This window comes from Lissotriton helveticus, chromosome 2_1 (genome assembly GCF_964261635.1).
Source record: "Lissotriton helveticus chromosome 2_1, aLisHel1.1, whole genome shotgun sequence".
Taxonomy (NCBI): domain Eukaryota; kingdom Metazoa; phylum Chordata; class Amphibia; order Caudata; family Salamandridae; genus Lissotriton; species Lissotriton helveticus.
The window spans coordinates 569,926,192-569,949,221 of NC_136059.1; the positions used below are offsets into that span (position 1 = coordinate 569,926,192).

The following is a 23,030-nucleotide window of genomic DNA, read 5'->3' on the forward strand; positions in this document are numbered from 1 at the left end:
ACCAAAAACCCACAGACAAAAACTCCCTGTTGCACTACAGGTCGTTCCATCCCAGGGCCTTGCGGGACAACCTCCCGGTGGGGCAATTTATGAGATACCGGAGGAACTGCTCTTCAGCTGCTAGCTTCTTGGAGCAGACCGAGGAACTAGCTGACAAACTCACCGCTAGAGCCTACCCACAAAAAATTGTGAAACAAGCAAAAAAGCGGGCACTCAATACCCCGAGGGAAGCCCTTCTTGACCGACAGACCAAAGAGCAACAGGATTGCATCCCGATAGTAACCACTTTCGGACCGCACTCTACCAAGATCCGCCAAATAATGAGAAAACATTGGCACCTTCTTAGTACTAACTCCATGCAAATGCCACAACCACGATTTGCCTTTAAGCGATCGTCGAGCCTGAAGGACCGGCTGGTCTATACACGCCCCCAAGTGAAGTTGCCAGACTCTAGTATTCCACCGGGCCACTACCCATGTGGGGACTGTACCATCTGTGCCCTCACTACGAAGACTAGTTCCATCACAAGAGCCAACGGGAAGATCTGGCACCTAAACAGTTTTAGTAACTGCAACACGTGTAATGTGATCTACAGGCTTTCGTGTCCCTGCGAACTGTATTATATCGGGCTAACGACTAGAAAGATCAAGGTCAGAATCCAGGAACACTTAAGTACACTCAAAGCAGCGAGCTCACCGCCAAATTGGTGCAGCATTTCACCAGCCAAAACCATCAACCTAGGGATCTTCGCTGGCTAGTGATTGAAAGAGTGAAGGGTGATCAGTATAACATGGGGAACAGATTACTCAAGAAAGAGGCACGTTGGATTTTTGAAGAGGCCACGGACCAACATGGCCTCAATGAAATTATTGAGTGGAATAAGCTATCAGCAGTGTAGTGCCTCCCCAACTTGTGCACACTACCATTCAGCCTTTCCAGTACATAGAAATACCCTTTACGATAGGTGGCAAGTAGATGCATAACCAAATGTAGACCAAGTCATGAAGTGGTTGGATCGAGTACTTGTGTCTGGCACTGCACATGTTAGAGGCCTTAAATCCACGGACCGTCAAACATGGAGCAGAGCTCAGGATTTGCCCCTATAGGCACACTGGCGTAATGAATGAATGTCTGGGTCAGGCGGCTTTAGTATCATAAATAATGACATTGCGTAGTGGGTTGATTTTTGCTCACTGACAAGTCTATAAGGATGTAATTGAACAACTCCGAACAGGAACACCAATAACACGAGCAGTAAGAATCACCGATCGATTTAGGATCCATTTACAATCAACCGGGATGTATATTATAGGAAGTACAACCCATTCAAAGATGGCGGCCGAATAGAGCCGAGACGCCGAGTAACGTCACGTCGACGTTCACGTAACACACCCCGATCACGTGACCGGCAGCCCGAAGATGAAAGTCGGACGCCGGTAGAATCAGGCTACACGCAGGGTGAGCAGAGGCCACATCAGCGCGCAGTGACGGTAAGGAGGGGAACAAGCAGCCATTGCAAGCCTTCACGGGATGGGATCTCCATCGGGTAACTTCATCGAGCGGGCAATATACGGTGTCGGCAGTATAAGCGCTATGGAACTTTGACGCCATATGGGTCCTTTGACCGAGTGAATGTAGTTTGACGTGTTCCCTCGTAGCGAATGTCCCATTAAAGACACAGGGACATTGACCACCAGTTGCCATAGGGTCAGGGGGGTATAAGAGATAAGCTACAACTAGGGATATGCAACATCCCCACCCTCGGCTACAAATCATAGTGCAAGGTGAAGGGTGTAAAGGTGGTTTCAAGCGTAGTGCAAATGGGCAAGTTTATAAACATTGTACATGCGTTTGTTGTTTCACTGCAGAGACCGACCGATAGGCGGTTGACGGAACCCACTATTGGTGTAGGGGTGTCCGAGAGTCACACATTCTTCCACGGGGGCCGGGTAGTTGTAGAGACGCCATATTGAAGCCAGTACCTTGTTGGTTCTTTTATTGAGACACAATCAGTGCAATATATGTGTTTGTGTGTGTTTTTGTCCCATGTCCGACTACAGGTACAATAAAAGGAGAATCTAGACGTGCAATATGTATGCTGACCCAATACCCTGAAGAAATCACTGGTAAAGTAACCAGCGGTGATGAAACATGTCAGTTGATTTTAATAGAGTGAGCAAACAGCACAGAATAAAGTTGTAGTTGCCAGTTTAGCTCAGCTCTTTTTAATGGACTTCTTGTGCTTCTTACCTGACGACGACTTCGACCCGGAGGAGTGCGGCCTACTCTCGGAACTGTGGAGGCTCCGAGCCCGCGACCTGTCCCTCGACCTCCCGTGGGACCGAGACCTCTCGCGGCGCGGGACCGACTGCCAGAGTTCGAGTCGCCTGCGGGACCGCTCCCGCCTGGCTTTCGAAGAGAGAGCCCGGCAGTCGGAGCACGCCTTGTCGTCATGGTCGACACCTAGACAAGTTAGATACAGGTGGTGAGGATCCGTGACCGACATCGTGCGGTCGCAATCCTCGCAGTGTTTAAAACCAGGCATACCTACGGCACCGATCGGAGTTGTAGACTTCGAGAAATGATCAAAAAATGATCCAAAAAGTTAGTCAAAAATTGACTATGGGTTACTGCTTTTTCCAGATCTGCGCTCGCTGGCGCGGAAAAAAGAAGAACTGACGTCAGCTCGCGGAGGCGGCGTCTAAGTACTCCGGCGACGTCATCACGGCACCGACGCCGACGACGGACGCGGAGCCGTAGACGACTCCTACCGACGCGCAAGGGTACTGCTACCCAAAAGTTTCCGGATCCAGTCTGACGCCTAGGGATATTCTAATACTAACATGTCTCTTTCAGATAAAGTTCCCACTTCTTGGGGCACCCCCTACTGGTATATACTGTTTTCTCTGCCAACATACACCGGTCGAGATTTCTCTCCTATTCTTGTAAGCATCTCCGGGGCACCCCAATGTCGGGCAATATTTTGTTTCACGATTATGAACCCCATGTTAACTAGATTTTCTCTTTCTCACTTGGATCTGTTGTCCCATATGTTAAGGAGAGAAGAGCCCTGAGTGGGGGTCATTTCTATCCCAGTGACTTCAGACATCTTTTGTCTGGTGGATATCCAGTATTGCTGTATTCTAGGGCATTCACAGATCATGTGGAAGTATATTCCCTCCCTTCTACACCCTTTCCCACAAGAGGCGTTGTCTATCTTGCCCATGCTCGCTAATCTGGTGCGCGAATAATAAATTCTGGAGTATCTTCATATGTACCTGTTGGAACTTGCTCGATATTGCCACTTTTTGGGGGATGACACTGCGTCTCTCCATTCCTCATCCTCGAGTGCACCTATGTCTTTCTGCCATCTGTCTCTAGGACTAGTGAGGGGATCTGGAGAGTTAATGATCAGTTTTATCAGGATATTGTTTTTTTTGGCCTGTGATCAATTAGGATTCTGTCTTCCAACGGAGAAGACTCTGGGAGCACCATGCCCTTTGGGATCGCTCGCTGCAATGCATCCTTAATCCGTAGGTATCGAAAGGTTTCTGCATGTGATAGTTCGGAATCTTGCTGAAGTGATGCAAATGTTCGTACCTCGCCCCTCACCCACAGGACCCTAACCCGGGACAACCCTCTAAGGTCCCATTTATCAAACCCTCGATAGTCGCCCATATGTCCTAGTTTCTCTGCATCCCATAATGGGGTGTACTGCGTGATCTTATTTGCCCACCCCGCCTGCTTCTGGGCCATATGCCACAGTTGAGTGATTTTTGTTGGCCCTGTTAACTCCATGCGCCGCTGTGAGGTGTACAGCGCTCTCATGTATCCTCTCTTCCCCAGGACATATCTATCAATCTGGTACGCTGGATCTTCCAGCGAATGGTACATATATTGATTAATGGCTACCAACTGGGACACCCAATAGTAGCACCGTATGTCGGGCAATGCTATTCTACCTTCGTACCATCCCAAACTAGTTTTGATGTGCAATTCTTGCTGGTTTTTCTTCCTATAGAAACTTTCTTTGTTCGTTTTCTATCGCCCTAAAATACTTAGGGGGTATCGCGTGTAGCGTATTCTGTAAAACAAGAAAGCGGTGGAGTGCCATCATTTTGAAGAGGGCTGCCCTCACGAGCAGGGAAAGAGGCAGCGTCTTCCAGTGGCTCATGTCTTCTTGCAGTGGTCGCGGGGGCGACAGGTTATGATCATAGGAATGATTTTGATCTGTTGTTATAAACATGCCCAGATAGCGGAAACCTTCTGTTACTACTTACGCCTCACAATTAGCGGGAATTGTCGGGAGTGTACCCCTTATTACATAAATGGTGGATTAGGACCAATTTATATTATAGCCTGAATATCTCCCAATATTGGTGAATATGTTCCAGACCCTGTGCATCGGGATGCCAAATACAAGAGGATGTTGTCGGCGTACAAAGATACCTCCCATTCATGAGACCAACCTGATCCCCTGATCAATGGGTCCCTCCGAAACCAGGACGCCAGGAGCTCCATAATTAGTGCGAAAGTTAATGGCGACAGAGGACACCCTTGTCCCGTTCCTCTTCTCAGGGGGAATCTGCGAGATGATGTGTTATTGACCACTACCTGTGCCATAGGGTCAGTGTACAGCAGCTTGACCCATGCCCTGTAATTAGGACCAAACCCCATTTTTTGCAACACTGCAAACATATATGGCCACTCTTATCATGTCGAAAGCCATCCGGGCATCAAGGGACACAACCACTGCATCTTCATGTATTGTGTCTACCCTTCCCAGCACCCTGTTGAGCCTACGCAGATTAAGCACAGTGTTTCTCACCGGCATGAAGCCAGATTGGTCGAGGTGTACCAATCGCGGAATGACCTAGATGATGCGATCTGCAAATACTTTGGCTAGGATTTTTGCTTCCACGTTTATCGATGAAATAGACGTATATGACACGCATTCGTCTTCTGGTTTGCACTCCATTGTGGATCACCACAATTGATGCCAGGCGCTTATCTTCAGGAAGAGCTCCCCGTTCTCGACTCTCATTGTACATGCTTTTGAGATGAGGGGTCAACATGGTTGAGGCAATTTAATATAACTCAATCGAGAGGCCAATAGATCCTGGTGCTTTCCCCGATCAGATATTTTGCTATCTCGTCCTCTGTTATGTTTCCCCCTGTTAGAGTCGGGGCCTCTGCGTCTAGGGCAGGCAAGGCCATGTCACTCAATAATTCCTTTGCCTCCTCCAATGTCTATAACCCAGAGGGCGAATATACTTCAGTGTAAATGGACACTAACTTATTAACGATGGTTTGAGGCTCACTGAGTTGCTCACCATTTCTGGAGGTTAGGGTGGTGACCATTCTCTTGGCTCGCTCTCTTCGGTCTAGCCAGGGCAGTAGCTTTCCTGTCTTATCCCCCAATTCATAGACTTTGTGCCTGGTTGGCATATGCTGGATCCTAGCCGCATCCCTAGCCAGTTCTCAATACTCTTGTTTTTATAGCTAAGGTATGCCTCGCCGCGTCTGCATTACTGTCTGTTAACGCATTTTCAATATCTCTTATTTCACCCTCAATTTGTTCCTTTGCTGCGTTTTTCTCTTGTTTGTGACCAGCAATTAAGGAGATGGCATGTCCCCGTATTACGGGCTTGTACGCCTCCCATAAGGTTAGCGCGTCTTTGACTGAGCACATGTTTTCTTCGAAATAGTGTTTTGTTGCTGACATTAAGTTCTTTCTGATTTCTGGAATTTTGAGCCAATCCTATAAACAATTGCCATTGAGAATGGTGTTGCACCTTCTTCTTAAAGGGCTCCTTTAAGTCACATAATAAACACTCTGTCTGCGAAGAGGGCATTGGCAGATCAAACCTCTTGGCCGTCCTTTCCAGTGAATTGTGGAAATCACCTATGTCCCCTGGTGGAGAATCCACAGGAACCAGTGAAGGGGAAGAAGGAGAGGGAATAATATAGTCATCCCATTCCCCATGTGGGTCTGGAAGATCTGTTCCCCCTGATCGTCATCCGAGGTATCTTGGAGTAGGACAAAAGGTGGCGTTGGTGGAGGTTCCGCTATTGTTTGCAACAGTGGAGGTTGTGCCTGAGGAGTGGAAGGCACTGAGTGTTGCCTTGGGGGAACGGACCGCAGTTCCGGAATCGAGGATGGAGTTGGAAATCTTCCCTTGTAGTCCAACAGCATGAATTGTAACTCGGAAATCAAAGTGGAAGGCATACAGACCACCTCCTCCATATATTTCCCATGGTATTCCTGGCGAGGATAATAGTAATGTGCTCCTTCGTATCCTTCTCCAGAATCGTCCTCCTGGCACTTAACGTGCAACCTTGAAGGGATGTGGGCATAACCGGAAGGTCCCTCCTCATCTGAATCCTCCTCTTACAGGAGATGAGAAGGTAGTAGAGGAGTCACCTTGCTAGGTGAAGTGACTTCAGGAGTTACATGACGCTCCCTGTCTTTTTCTCCGGAAATGTTCACTCCCGTTGACGAGGTCATCGACGGTGTGGTTGACTATGATGATATTGCCATCGACGGCACTGTTGTCAATTCTGTTGTTGTTACCTTCAACGCCATTGCCGTCGCTCTTGTTGCCGCTGTCATCTTCGTCGTCATCCCTGTCGACATCACCAGCTTCGTCTTCACTGATGTCGTCGCTTCCGTTAACGATTGCACTCGGAACTGTATTCGTCCACACCAGTAGAGCTCTCGGCGATGATCCAGTCGTCGGAACTGTTGTAAGCTGAGGTGACTGGCCTTTGTCACTCTGCGTTGACGTTGTAGAGGATGGTTTCTTCGTTGACGATGTCGTTGACGGCTTCGTCGACGACAGTAATTTCTTTGACTGTTTTTCTTTAAGAGGAACAGACAAACGTTTCTAGAAAGTTTTCCTTCCTTCAGGAGGAAAAGAAGGAGGAACAGAGCTTGCCTTCTTTACTCCACCCTCTCCTGTCATAAGTACTTTCCTCTCCTTTTTTACCTCAGTGTGGGAATTTAGTAGAACTGAGTTGTCAGACCCATTTGAGGTCTTTTTAGAGGCGTTTTGAGGGCGCGCCTCTGTAGAATGGTGGTCAGATCTTCCCCTTTTCGCAGATTTTCTAGAAGACGAAGCAGATGAGGTCTCATCACTGTTGTCAGTAGAAACAGGCTCTCTCCTCGATTTTAACTTCTGGAGCCAGGTAAGGAGACGTCCCTCACAATCCCTCTAGGTCTTAGTGGAGAAGGTACAACATACCTTACAATCCTTGGCTCTGTGGTCAGGATAGGGGCAGTAAACACACTCCTTTTGAGGGTCACCTACATAAAGCCTCTTCTTAGTGCAGGTGGCACAAGCTCCAAAAAGGCCCTTTTTTCTCCTTCTCTGCCATAAGGAATTGAGAAAACCCAGTTGTAGAGTAATCTGGAAGATAAAATAGTTGAAAATATCTTGCAAGAGTAATAGAATAAGAAATAACTGAGCAGAGCTCATTGGAGACTACCTAGCACAATGTGTGATAGAAAATCTGAAGGTCTGAGGTTCTCTCAGGAGGGTTCTAGTAGGTGAGGCTGATTTGATTGGTTGTGTGGTTTTGTTGGTCTCTTTCAAAAAGAGGTGGATAGGTTCCAAAACTGAAATGGGGTAAACAAGCTTTTTAAATTCTGATCTGGACACTTGCTCAAGCAATGCTGGAGCTTGCCAACCACAATGTGTAGATTTGATTACTAAATGTAATTGCTTTTATTCACAAGGCCTTTGTGTGCATGTAACAAAAACTTATCTTACTGCTTGATTTATTTTTTCTGATGCTTCTTCTCAACCATGTAGTCTGGGTTTCGTTATCCTCTGCACAAAGATGTGACGAGTTGTGAACAAGCTCAACATTTTCCTTCCCTTCTCTGTAAGATAAACAAACTCCATAAATGTTAAGACAAATGCAACTCAACTAATACCTAACAATCATTCTTTTTACTATTTCTAACATTCTGATGTTCTCGGCAAAACCCACATTTTTAACTATAGAGATAAAAATGTTGTACTTAGCCAGCCTACTCTAGGGCCATTTGAAATGGTGTGCAACACAATTGCCAGCAAACAGGGTAGTGAAAATGGTTTGTGATAGCTTCTGTCTCTTCATGTCCTTCTCAAATTATTAAGGGAATTGCAAGGCAGATTCCCAAACATTGGCAAAGCTGAAAGGTATGCCATTTGCCAGCCCCTGGGCCATGCCAATGGTCTTTTTTTATTCTTTACTGGAAGGGACTGTTTTTTCTGTAAGTGAAGATGGTATCTTGCTTTTGTACACCAGCCATTGTGACAAAAAGTTACAGGTGAAAACGCTGTCACTCGTTTTCAATATTTCTTTATTTTAACACTTAGGGGCTGATTAGGATGGTGGTCGGAAGAGCATCTGACTGCCATTGTTTCAGGATCGGGACCACCCGAAAAGTAGGCGGCGGTCCCGACCTCCGAATTATGATCCAACTGCGGTGTAGGTGGTTGGAAAAATGCCTTTGTTCATTGAGGCTTGTACTGTGGTCCTGGAAGTCAGGCGGACGGCCACCAACGGCCTGTCAGCCGTGGTCCGTACTACATCATAATCGGGCCCTTAGTTTTTTGGGGAAATCCTTGAGGTATCTACACATGACGCCTTGCTGCATTCAGAATTGTGTCTTCTTTCCAGAAATCTGTAGTTTTCCTGGATCACTCATGGGTTCCACACTGGTTTCCACCACAAACTGGAAGTAAGTTGGCACAAAAAAATTGGAAAAACTGGCTACTTTAAAAAAAAAAAAAATTCAAAACTGTGATAAAAATATAGTTTTTGTCATTCAACTGTGCATGTTCCCTATAGCTGGGAAGATGGTGACTTTAGCATAGTAAACTATTTGTGGGTGCCATTTGAATCCGCAGTATGTTTGAAAAAAGGATTCAAATTTGGCATGGATAGCTTATGTAGAAATTATTTTATGGATCCCTGATAACAAACTACTCCAAATAGCCAAACAAGCATTTGCAATGCAATAGGTCTCGCATTTTCGAAACCTTGACCTATTGGTGTTGTAAATGACAATGCTTTTTATTACTGCAGGTTTTTTAAACACATAAATAAAAGGCATTGTCATTTACAATGCCAATACCTCAGATTCTCGCAAATGCGAGACCTATTGCAATCCAAATACTTGCCTTATTTTGTAATGTGATTATGCAGGGGCTAACTGCGGCCAAGCATACAAATGAGGGGCAGGGATGTAGAAATAATGTTTCAATTACATTGCTTACAGCAGTCAGCTCTGTGTTTGCTGCAAATAAAACGAGTACTGAGATCTTCTGTTGCTGGCAAGATTACGATTGCAGATATAAATACATTTAGATGTTTAAAGAAACAAGCTCCCTTTGTGTTCATCTATTCCTCAAATGCAGATGATCCACCTACCTCTCACTCCGCCCTTCGCATACACCCCAAACAAAGAATGGCAAATTCTGTCTTTGGAAAGACGTGTCAGCTGTCGAGCTTTTATGGCAGACGAAGAGGCTGAACCTTTTCCCCTGCTTTTCGTCTGGTAATACAAGAGTTCCCAGGGAAACGTTCTAAAGCTACATGGCTTGCAGTCCTATTTTGATAAAACTCTTGCAAACTGCCTCTGAAACTGTTTCTCCACAATCAGTACCCAATATGTACAAATTCTCCTTCCTGCTGAAGTGGAAGAAGTGTAGTGCACTAAGCACAAATGTGAGGGTGGCAAGCAACGGTGGGGACAGAAGCAACAGGAAGGATGTGGGGATTTTGTTTTTCCAGTTTTGTAGCGCAAACTCAACTCAAAGGTATTGGAGTGCTTTACATGAGCAACAGTTGCATTGCACAAAAGACACATTCATATTTGGCAATATTGTGTGTTGGGATGTGCGATGTTTGATTTTCTCCCCGTGTCACTCCTGCCAGGAAGAAACAGTCAAGTCAACAGCTGTGGAGGTGTGACACAGACGGAGATTGAACCCTCATGCCTCAAAGTGTCCATTTTTGATTGTTACTGGAGCTATCTGGAAGCCCGCTCAGGATTTAACTTTCCTAGTTCATCCTACAGACCAGTGTTCCATTGTCCTGATGAAGACCCCGCTGTGAGGCTATCAACAACCCTCCTGTTCATTGGGGGTCGAAACGTAGACCATCTTTACCACACCTTCACATGCTCATGGATCTGAATGTATTAATTAAAAATGTACCAATGAGCAATGTATTATGGAACTAATTGACCTTGACAGGCTGGAAAGGCTTATTTGTATATAGTGTGTATGTTATCTATGTCACAAACACCTTTACCCTGTCCCTCACTACCACTTCCCTATTTCTTCGCTGTGTCACTTCCTACACCCAGGAACACTATTTTTGAAGAAAAAGGCACAATTACCCATTTAATGCTTTGATTTACAATTGCATCTAATGCGACTTGAAAGAGAATTGCATTTCTTGTCTTTCTGAATTGACCTTATGGTGATCTATCTATTTGTGTGTATGCTCACACGTTTGATGTTTATTTGAATGTTTCAACTACTCTGACCACTTATAAACGTACCGTACTACTGACCCAGGCCGGGTAGTTTTTATTTGAGCGTAACCCAGTAAAAACTCAACACGGGTTAGTATATGGTGCACACTTATTTAGGATTGCAACTTGCACTAATCCAGGCAACCCTCATGGTGAATATAGTGGCCTTTGATAATCATAGAAAGCTCTCAAAGTGGTAACTATGGAGAGAAAGCCTTCAGGCTTGTCTTGAAGGAGTGGTAAGCAGCATGTGTTACCAGTTAAATTATGTACTGTAGGTTAAATGAAAAAGAACTACAGTGTTTATATAAAAAGACTTATTTTTATTACACAACAATCACAAACACATTCGTATATCTCCTATCTTGAGCTATCAACACAAAAACACAACAATACTTCAATCGCAATAAAGTAAGTAGCACAAAATACAGTGGTCTCCAGGGGGAGACCAAACAATATATTAAGAAAGTGGAGTGTGAACTGCAGAAGAAGACAGGACTTGGACCAGACCAGATGACCCAGAGGAGCCGGAGATTCAAGAAAACACACAAGGTAAGGACCCAGGAACCCCACGGAGGCTGTGTGCAGAGTGGGAACATAGCCATATGACTAATAGAAATTAGTAGAGAAGTTGCAGTTGCAGTTTTGCAAAAGAAGGACCCTCCCAAAGGACCCCGAAGAATTCCCTTGGGGAGGGGAGATTGGAGAGTCACCCCACCAGTGCATGCCCCAGGAACCAGGTTGCTTGCGCCAGGGAAGTCAGCTGCATAGGGGTGAAGAGACGTTGGAAAACTCCATAGGCAATGTAGGATGCTGGCTTAGTATATGGAGCTCACTTATGTAAGTGTAGCACCCTGCACTAATCCAGATAACCCTTATGGTGATTTTAGTGGTCTTAGACAACCGAAGAAAGCTCTCTAAGTGGTAACTGTTGAGACCAGTCTTGAGGCTTACTGTGCAGAGTGGCAAAACGACAGCGTGCTCAATACAAGTCAATGGGTAAGTCATGGTTGCAGTTCTAAAGAAAAAGGACCCTTCCCAGTGGACCCTGAAGAAACCCCATGGGAGGTTGGAGAGTCACCCCACATGTGGATACCTTAGGAAGAAAACAAGTTACTTACCTCTAACTGTAGTTCTCCAGTATTGGAAGCTTTCATAGATTCACATGCTTGAATCATTCCCCGTCCTCACAATGGGAGTTACTGGTACATCAAAAAAGCAATGCTAAATCCATACAAAGCAGAAAGTATGTCTAGGCCCATTTCAGTTTTGTAACCCATAACTCTCGTTTTGTAAAAGAGACCAAAAATAATTCTTGAACCACTCAGGACCCTTCCCCTCTAGAACACCCCTGAGAGAACCTTAGACCTTCAGATTTTCCGAGCACTTGTGCCCAAGATAAACCTGTATAAAACCCAAAGGTGAGCTTCTCAGGGGAGGAGGGCAGGTCCCATGTGAATCTATGAAAGCTTCCAATACTGGAGAACTACAGTTACAGGTAAGTAACTAGTTTTCTTACTCCAGTATTGGAACTTTCATAGATTCACATGCTTGAATCAGAGTAGCTAGCAATCCGTAGCGCATTGTCTACATGAACAAATGCAAGAGTGTGCTTTGAATTGTCAATCTTTAGGTAAGAACATTTTACCTGAAAAAACCATAGGCCCCCAACCGATAAATACTCCGTGCTTCACATATACAATTCACAATACCATAAAAAATAAACATCTCTCTGGGTAACTGCCATATTATAAACCTCTACACAATGAGAAATGCATATAAAATAAAATGTGCACATTCGTACGGTATAAAGGAAGGAGGGATGAAGAAGAGAGCTCACCGTCATTGGAAATGGTTCCTCAGCACCGCCTGTCCTACTGCCACATCATTGCTAGCGGCTGCATCCAAGCAGTAATGCCTGGTGAAGGTGTGTACTCTTCCAGGTAGCAGCCCTGCATATATCCTGGATAGGTAATCCAGCAAACAACGCAGTTGATGTAGATATTGCTCTCATTGAGTGAGTGAAATTCAGTGTTCAGGAGCCATGCTGCTAAGCGTAGCGACTTGTGATCTGGATGTAGCACTTGTCCCTGCGACATTGTCAGAAGAGATGGAATGGGCTGAAGGAGAATAGGTTGTGTCTGCGAAAGGAGAAGCTCTGTGAACCAATGTTGTCTGGGCCACCATGGGGTTATCAGGATCATCCTGCATGGCTCTGTCTTGATCTTCATGAGCAGTCGTGGTAGGAGGGGAATCAGCGGACCAAGCCATCAAAAATGCATTCCCCAGGATCTCGGTTGGTGACGCCAACTTGCAAAGAACTAGCATTTCTTGTTCTGAGCTGTCGCAAAGAGGTCCACTGTTGGTTTGCCCCATTTTAGAAAAATGCTGTTGAGGGTTTCCTGATGGATTTCCCACTCATGGCAGGTTGATTTGAGTCTGCTTAATGTGTCTGCCTTGACATTTTGATCTCCCGGAAGGTGTTCTGCCTTCAGCGAGATTCTGTTCGGCACAGCCCATCTCCAGATGCTGTGGGCCTCCTGAGACAGAGGGATGATCTTGTGCCGCCCTGCTTGTTGAGATAATGCATTGCTGTTGTATTGTTTGTCCTGATCAGTACAGTGGAGTTCCTTATCCTCTGCAAAAATGCCAGCAATGCTAATCTCACTGCTCTGACCTCCAGCAAATTGATGGGAAGTTGCTGGCCTTGACTCTGCTAATGCCCACTGACCTGGAGGTCTTGAAGGAAGGCTCCCCAAACTTCGAGGGAAGCATTGGTGGTGATCACTTGTAGAGCCGGCATGGGAGAAAAGAAAGACTGAGAGAAATATTTTGACGTCGGGTCCACCAAGACACGGCTTGGATCATACCTGGTGTGACTGTAATGACATCTTTAAAGGAACCTACTGCTTGACGCCATTGTCAATTCAGCTCCTCCTGCAATGGACGCATTCTTAACAGAAGGCAGAAGGGAATGAGAGAGATGCATGATGACATTATCCCCAGGAGTGACTGGTAATGGCGTACTGAAAGTGACTTTCTTTTTGCGAATGCTTGGGACAGTGAAATTAGTTTCTTTTGTCTCTTGGGAGAAGGAAATGCCTTGTGGTGTCCAGAATTGCCCCAAAGAAAGTAATGTTGTTGGAGGGGTGCAGAGACAACTTTTCCTCGTTCAGAGTCAGGCTTAACTCGGCAAATAGTCTTGTACATGCCACCGTGGACGACCGAACAGCTGCATGTGAAGGTGCTTTGATTAACCAATCGTCCAGGTACAGAAACACCTAATGCCTTTGCTTCCTCAGAAAAGCTGCAACTGGAGCCAGACATTTGGTGAAAATTCTTGTGGCCGACTTGAGGACACATTGCAGTACCTTTAACTGGCAATGGCTTCCGGATACGACAAATCGAAGGTACTGCCTGTAGGAGGGATGGATGGGGAAGAGAGTATGCATCGTGCAAGTCTAAGGTGGTCATATGATCCCCTGGGTTTAGGAGCAACAGAATGTCATGAAGGGAGACCATGCGGAAGGACTGCTTTTTGAGATAAGTGTTTAGAGTTCCCCAATCAGAATCGGACACCATTGACGTAGGTTCTTGTGAACCAGAAAGAAACAGGAATAAAGTCCCTTCCCTCGCTGGGAGTTTGGCACCAGTTCTATTGCGCCTTTTCGGAGCATTGTAAGAAACTCCAAAAGCATGAAATGTAGGTGTTTTACCTCATGCTGTCCTGGTGGAGTACAAGGAGGGATATGGGGAAACTCCAATGTATGTCCAAATTGTATTAGATTGAGGACCCATCGATCCCACTGGTGAAGGTGAAAAGATTTTTGACCGACTAGGGGAACTTTTAGAAAGGTGAGAATAAAAATAGCCAGAACCTGAAGCTCATCATTGACGTTGTGAGGTGTCCTTTCCCTGACGTCCTGCTCTTCCTCTGGAGGTAGATTTAGAATACGCCCCTGACTGCAGTTGAACGTACTCTTGACGGTACGGCTGGGAACATGTAGCGTACGAGGGGTATCTATACTGGTGAAATCCTCCCCTGTAGGATGGAAGGCCCCTTCCTCTAAAGGGTAACTTCCTGATACTGGAGCATCCCTACATCCTTCGCTGTGTCAGTATCTTTCTTGATATCTTGTAGTGCATCATTGATATGCCTCCCAAATAAAGCCTCTCCATCGAATGGAAGATCTAGGATCTTATTTTGGACCTCTGGTCTCAATGAATTAGCTCGAGGCCATCTATGACGGCGTAAAACTGCTGCACCCCCCAACAATCTGAAAGACGTAGTTGCGATATCCATCGCACAATCTAACACTTCTGCAGAAGCTCTCTCTCCCGCTTGCAGAATTTTCTTCACTTCTGGTTTGCTGTCTTCCGGAAGCTGATCCATATACGGTGTCAGGTCACACCACATCTGTCTGTCATATCTGCCCAATACGCAAGGGCATTAGCCGCACTGACCAACAGAGCTGACATTGATGAAAAATGCTTAACAGAGTTATCTAGGCATCTGCTTTGTCTATCAGGGGGTGTGGTAATGAGTGTCGATGGGTTTTTGGATTTTCACTGAGCTGCCTGGGAAATTACTGAATCCGGATTGGGTTGGCCCACCAAAGAGGCTGGAGCATCCTCTGGGGCCTTGTATTTTTTCTCCAACCTGGATACTGGTGGCACTGTTGTTTTCATGACCTTGAGTCCTTCCTCCCATACATGACCTATAATCGGAATAGCTCTCACTGATTTCCTATAGGCCTCTTTAAAATCATATAAGAAACAGTTGGTTTGGCTAGCTGGCATAGGCAGATCAAATATTTTTGCAGGTCTCTCTAAAAAGCTATGAAAACCACCAATATCCTCTGGTGGAGAGTCAACAGGCACCGGAGAAGGCGTGGGAATTAGGTAATCGTCCCATTCTCTATTTGACTCTCTAATCTCTCCTTCCTCTTGATCTTCATCAGTAGTACCCGGATCTTGTTGAGGGCTTGATGGAGGTGATTTCTGTAAGGGTTCCACCAGCACAGCTTGAACCCTCTTTGGAGTAGACAAGATAGAGCGCGGATGAGGAACTACTGATGGTATTTCCTGAGGTACCGGAGTTGGTGGAAATCTCTTCCTGTAGTCAGCCAACATGAACTACAGGTCCGTAAATAAAGAAGACGGCATGCAAATTACCTCCTCCAGATAATCCTGATGGTATTGTTCCTGAGAAGCATAGCCTTGCTATTCACTGTATTCTTCCTCAAAATCATCAGGTAAGGGAATACCAGATGACTGTCCTTCCTGAAAAAAAACTGTCACGGGGCTAGTTAATAGGTAAAAATGCAGGAAGCTGATCTGAAGCCAAATGGAAGAACTTTGATGCGTGGGTGGAAATGTGGGAGTATGAATCCTGTAAATTCAGAGCTGTTATGTGGTGTCGGAGAGGATGACCACGTTAAAGGATTGTGTTCGGAAATACAGGTTTAATTTACCAAGGTCTATGATGGATTGCCACTTCTCTGTTTTCGTGTGTAGAAAAAAACGAGAATAGAAGCCCGTTCCTTGCTGAGAATGTGGGCCTTTCTCTATGGAACCTTTGGTTAGCATAGTTATCACTTTCTTACGAAGCAGATGGAGATGAGGTGGGTGCACACGTTTTGGGGGAATGGGGGCAGAATCTGGGTGAACTCTAACATCTGATATTATGTGATGAGATCCAATACTTATTTGTCCGATGCTATTTTCCGCCATATATGACAACATTTTGGAATTGTTTCTACCACATGATTGTGTAAGCAGCACAAGAACATTGTCACTGTAGGTAAGCCAGCCTAAGGGCTACTGAGAGGGTTGATGAGTCCTATACCTTTGGTATCCTCCTTGATACGGAAAAGTGTCTCCTTCGCGGGTCCCTTTAAAGGGTGTTTCTTTCGAAATTGTAATGTGCCAAAAGATCTTGCAGTCTCAGAGTCAGCCTTGACTGCTTGCAAGGTGTTATCGACGTTCTTGACAAGCAGAGTCACCATGATAAGGTAAAAATATTATATATATATATATATATATATATATATATTTTTCCATCAATGTTGCCCTTTGCAATGAGAGGTCACGCAGCAACACTCTGCCATCCAGCTTTAGTATGCAGGCAGCCTTTCCAAAAACATCATTTTCATTCTATTTACCAACGCGTTTCGAAGCATAAAGCCTCTTCTTCTCGGGCAGCAGTTCAACAAATAAAATGATCGCATTTCTCCATTTACTGACATCTTTTATTTCCATGCCCCCAAACAGCATGATTCATAGCTGAGTCCATAAAGCATTATGGGGCATGAAGTCATTGGTGCGAATATATTTTACCTTTGGTAAGTTTTCATGTGTTGAACAATTAATGCATTTTCATTCCTTTAGTAGGCGACGTTTTTCCAAGGCTGGCTGTTTGAGCATATAGAATGTTGCACCTTTCGAAGTTCCGAAGGGTTTCAGAACCGGCTCTCCCAGCTGGCAGTGATTTCTGTATCAGCTGGTGACGGTGCTCCTCTCTGACGGCCGGGCCGCCGTAAAACACAGTTCCATCAATGTTGCCCTTTGCAATGAAAGGTCACGCAGCAACACTCTGCCATCCAGCTTTAGTATGCAGGCAGCCTTTCCAAAAACATCATTTTCATTCTATTTACCAACGCGTTTCGAAGCATAAAGCCTCTTCTTCTCGGGCAGCAGTTCAACAAATAAAATGATCGCATTTCTCCATTTACTGACATCTTTTATTTCCATGCCCCCAAACAGCATGATTCATAGCTGAGTCCATAAAGCATTATGGGGCATGAAGTCATTGGTGCGAATATATTTTACCTTTGGTAAGTTTTCATGTGTTGAACAATTAATGCATTTTCATTCCTTTAGTAGGCAACGTTTTTCCAAGGCTGGCTGTTTGAGCATATAGAATGTTGCACCTTTCGAAGTTCCGAAGGGTTTCAGAACCGGCTCTCCCGGTCATATGTCATGATGTCATATGTACGTCATCAGCAGTGGATTGCGGGTGCGCGAAATATATAGTTAGTGCAACTAACTATATATGCGAATTTCAATGGTTTTGTGTCAGTAAAATAAGGTTTTATAAATGCTAATTCCTAACTATATATGGTCTATAACCTATGGTTTTTTAAAGTGAATTTTCAAGGTTTTGTAAATGCTAATTCCTAACTATATATGGTCTATAACCTATGGTTTTTTCAGTGAATATATATATATATATATATATATATATATATATATATATATATATATATATATAAAATTTCTATGGCAAAATGAAACCCCTTATTTTGTTCCTTTTCAAATTAAATGTATTAAGTGTTACCACTTTATTCCAATCAAGATGACTTCAGGTGTGCCATACTTTTGTCATAAGTAAGACTGTTAGCGTTCTAGTTGTTCTTTTGAACACTCTGGGACATTCTGTCATTGGGCTATAGTTGGGCTACATCTGGCTGATATTTGGGCTACATTTGGGCTCTTTCGTCTCTGGTGGCCATCTTGGGAGACTGCATATCAGAATTTTTTTTATGAAATATAAGAGGATTTGAGAAGTCACTCAAAATGTGCCCTAATTTTTCTTTCTTCAGCACTAATCATAATTTCTATGGCAAAATGAAACCCCTCATTCTGTTCCTTTGCAAATTAAATGTTTTAAGTGTTAACACTTTATTCCAATCAAGATGACTTCAGGTGTGCCATACTTTTGTCATAAGTAAGACTGTTAGCGCTCTAGTTGTTCTTTAGAACACTCTGGGACATTCTGTCATTGGGCTATAGTTGGGCTACATCTGGCTGATATTTGGGCTACATTTGTTTTTTTTAGTCTCTGGTGGCCATCTTTGGGCTACATTGGGCTACATTGGGCTACATTTGGGCTCTAACATATATATAGCCCAATGTAGCCCAATATATATTTTTTCAAAGTTAATTTTCGTAAAAACCACTGGAGCATATATCTTGAGACATAGCAAAGGCACATCGGGGTACCAGTCCCTACAATTTTGCCAAGTTTGGTGAAAATCCATTCAGCCGTTCGAGCTAAAAGTGCGACAGACCGCCCTATGGAAATTAACATGGGGAAAACATGTTTTGGGACCCCCTTTTATCTCGGCCCCCGCTTGACGAATCCCCCCCAAACTTTCCGGGAAGGACCGGAGCGCCGCGAGGCAAAGTTGCTAAAAAATTCAGGCAGATTCCTCAACCGGCGCCAAAGTTATTCCCAATAGAATGTTGCGATTTCCCTATGGAAATCAATTCTAACTATATATACCTACTGGCGACCGCCAGTAGGTAATATATATATATATATATATATATGTATATATATATATATATTTGCACCTTAGGGGCTAAATGTTGTGGCCTTGAACCAACCATGCCAGTTATGGGAATCCTATTGAAGCTATATCTATAGCGCAATTTATGTTTCTGATGAGGACGTTTCACCACCCCCTGCAGAATCTCTTTTGTTTCTGCCGTTTCTGTCTTCCTGCAGAATTCTGTCTTCCGGCAGCAATCTATGTATGTAGCAATGTTTGATCACATCTGGTGCTTATACTTGTCCTGTATTGCCAATGAATTGGCAGCCCGTACAGTAGCAACAGACATTGTTGAGAAACTCTCCTTGCTGGAAAGGCGTGGTTATGAGTGAAAGGGTTTTCCATGACTGTAATTCCTCCTGGATATTTCAACAATTGGAATCGGTCTCACAGCTTTTCTATTTAAAATTATAAAGGAAACAAACCATTTGTTATTGGAAGTCGGAAGCCTTTGTCCACTCATTTCGTAGGGGTAATGGACACCCCCAAAAATCATCTGATGGGGAATCCCCCTGTCGTGGGCTTTCTCTCTATCATCGTCAGATGTGAACAGGTCGTTACCGTTGAAGCATGGCAATATTTGGCACTGGGATCATTCTTGGAGTGGCAGGAGCATCAGAGGATGCTGACCTATTGTACAGAATGTGACCTTGCAGGCTCGGTAAAGTGTTTGTTGTAATCCTGTAACATGCCCTGTAGATCAAGTACCAGAGCTAAATGGTCCTGACCCAGGCTCTGAAGTCGGAGGCTGCACGAAGTGGTAAAATTGTTCCACATATTGCCTTTCCACATACTGCTGACTGTTGTAGACATACTCATATTAGTCCCCTTAATTCTTGACATTAAGTTATTCTGGATTATGTGTGTTTTGTTCTTGGTGACGACTATGATGCACACCATGCTGCAGCCCATAGGAGACCCATGGTGTACCTATGCCCTGGATACCTTAGTACCATATACTAGGGACTTACAAGGGTACACCAGTAGACAATTGTGGATATACACAAGTACCATGGTCAATTTAGGGAGAAAGCACAGTGACTGGGGCCCTGATTAGCAGATGCGTTGTCTGTATTGTCATTGAGATTGTTGTCAATGAGGCAGACGCAGATGACTAGCCTAATGTTGACAATGGCTGTTGTCGACAAGGCCTTTTAGTAGATGAGGCCGTCGTAGAGGGTGTAGTCATAGACAAGGCGCGGTACACCAGGCCTTCGTAGACTAGGCCCTAATAGACGAGGTTGTCATAGATGTGGTTATCGTAGATGAGGTTATAGTAGACGACGGTCACAGACGATCGTCATAGACAAGGCTGTCGTAGACAATCATCGTACAATGAAGTTGGTGTGGATGACTTCGTATACGACCATCATAGAATGGAGCCAATACCTGACACTATTGGGCGTCCTGGTGGAAAGGCTGCCTCTACGTGAAGAACTACGTATCCATGTTCTCATAATGATTGAGGAGGCCACTGCCCATGATTGGTTATCTAAAAAAGAGGCAGATTTCCTCATTGAAAAGAACCCAGTAACCCCTTATTTCTACACCATACCAAAGATTCACAAAGAGGCAACCTATCCATATTTCTTTCTCTTTTTTATAAAATAATTAAAATAGTGGGTAAAGAGGACTGGATTAGACTGTGTAATTGATGAAAACAGTCCTACTCAAAATAAATGGATATTGCCCGTTATAGCCAGATATTCTGTTGTTTAATTACGTCCTCAACTTCACCAGTGGCACATTTCTCTTGGACGTTGCTATGAGCTTGTTCAGGTCATGTAAAACATTCAAAAGTTCACTGATATCAAAAGGCATTTCAGCCGCCACTGTACTGAGTCTCACCACCCAGGGATTTGCTAAGCGGATTGTTTAAAGCTCTCTAGACTCAATACAGGTGGTCGACCCAAATGTGACTAGAGCCAAGTAACTCTAGCTGTTAAAAACTGCTTTAAGTCACAGTTCTTCCTCTCCACTACCGCATTTCCCTCGGGATGATAGGAGTAGGAGTACTGCACAGCCACACCCAATTTTCTCATGGTGTCACTGTAAGCCCTGGAGACGAATGCTAGACCCTGGCACAAATGGAATGTGGCTACTCCAAAAAGCCCAGATGAAGACTTGCAAGTCTTTTATAACAGTACAAGAGTCAGCCAACTGCTGTGGCCATACCTATAAGAATTGAGAGCAGGAATCCACTGCTACCATGATGTATTTGTAAGACCCATCAGAGTGTAAGGGTTCACAGCTGTCCAAATAAAAATAAACACAAGCCAGAGGCTTGTCTGAGATCAGTAGAGGGGTCTGGGGTGGTGTGCTATGGTGGAAACCTTCATTAGTTGGCAGATGTGAACTGGCCACCAATAGTGCTTCTGCAATAGTGAAACTGTCACACCCACCCCTTTGTGCGCAGATGCAAGAGTGTGCACTCGGAATTGGATATCACTCTATCCCCCACCCCGGGAATATGAGCAAACTGAATGTTTTGCGCACTCAACTGATTTGAGTATTTTCTTGGAAAACCTTTTGGTAAGTGGGTGCCATCAAGAACAGCGTTAACAGTGGTCATAATCTCTCCATCTATATGCATACTAGAACGAGTAATTGCAATGACTGCAGCAGTTTGCACTGTTGCTTTTTCGGTTCGTCAGCCACTGAATTCCCTGCAACGTATATTACTACACACTGATTTTTTTTTTTGTTAAATTGTTTTTTATTGCAGACGTTTGTAAGCAACAGTTACAGTACAGCATTAACACCTATTAGCACGCACATTCTTCCATTACTAATCAGTTTTGTACACAGCCTGGAGGCCCACAACCCGGAGGTCGGGCGGCGATAAGAGGAAGAATTTGCAATACTTGTTAGGAAAAATTAGGTGTAATCCCCTCTTTAGTCAATGTGCCCGTCTGCTTTTCCTCCCCTCCTCCTACTGGGATCTCCTTTCAATAACTAACTCACTAACCCAACTACCCTCCTTCCCTCCCTCCCAAACATGCACCACCTTCTCAGAAATTCCTATATACTTCTCTTCAATGGGTGTGATCAGGAGACAACATCTAGCGTTATTATAGCTGTGGAGTGGCCCTGGTGTGCTGGGGGAGCCGTGTTCTTTCCCACCTAGGCTATTCTCCTCCTCCAGCAGCATGCTGTCCCTAAGGGCCTGAACCAATGCCTCCCGTGCCGCTGCCGTCTCCAATGCCCTATCGTCCTGTGTCCGGCGAGCCATCTGGTATCTGTGTGTACTATCGCATGCAGCCCACCTCAGGAACTCATTAATCCATCTCCTATGGGTAGGGCCTATTCTCGCCTTCCAATTCCGTGTGATTTCCCTTTTAGCTATAAAGAGGCCCATGTCTATGAATTTGCTCGTGATGCGGTTTTTGGGTGTGTGCGGAAACCAATGCAACAGGCAAACCGCTATATCGTATTGTAGCACCCTGTCCGTCACCTCAGTCAGGGTATCGCCTATCTCCTGCCAATAGTCTCGAAGGCCAGGGCACGACCATAACATGTGTACCAACTCCGCTCCCTCTAGCGCACATCTCGGGCAAGCCGCAGTAGCCACTCCAAAATACTTCCTAATCTTACCCGGGGTCAGGTAGGCCCTGTGAAGCACGTAAAAGTGTATTTGCTGAAAGCGCGCATTCCTCGTGCTATTCTTAGCTCTTCTCATTAACTGGGCCCACGTCGTCTCAGGGATCTCTCTATCAAGGTCCCTTACCCAGTTATCCTTCAGCTTCGTCAGTGGTGGCAGGTTTTCTCGGAACATTCTGGAGTACAGGCATGTCACTGCCTTGTAAGTTCACGCCGCCATCATGGTGTACTGGCATGCCATAGTTGTCGGTGGCTCTGCCAGTCCACCCCTCCAGTGTCTCTGGATGGCCCTAGTCACCGCTGCATGCAGCAGATACTCCCCCTTGGGGAGGCCAAACCTCTCTTGCAGCTCCCGATTGTGGATAAACTATCCTCTGCTCCAAAGCAATGTAGGCCAGAACATGGTGTGGAGTGCCCCCTCCTCTCTCGCGCTCCGGACCTCGGAACACTCTCGCCACCTCCTGCGTAAAGATCTGCAGTTGGGCAGCTAAATAGTAAAGTTCGAAGTCAGGGGCTGCCATACCACCTTCGTCCTTCGGGCGGGTGAGCGTCGCTAGCGC

At 45.0% G+C, this 23,030-nt stretch overlaps 1 protein-coding gene across 5 annotated transcripts in view; it reads right to left on the reverse strand.

Annotated features, from left to right (window-relative positions):
• ANKRD31 (ankyrin repeat domain 31) overlaps positions 1-23,030 on the reverse strand; it is a 2,265,957-nt gene that overhangs the window by 1,668,980 nt on the left and 573,947 nt on the right. For all 5 annotated transcript variants that reach the window (XM_078675241.1, XM_078675243.1, XM_078675240.1 and 2 more), the window contains one exon: positions 7,773-7,885. In XM_078675241.1, coding sequence (XP_078531367.1) covers positions 7,773-7,885 — 113 coding nt within the window. The remainder of the gene's footprint in view (positions 1-7,772; positions 7,886-23,030) is intronic.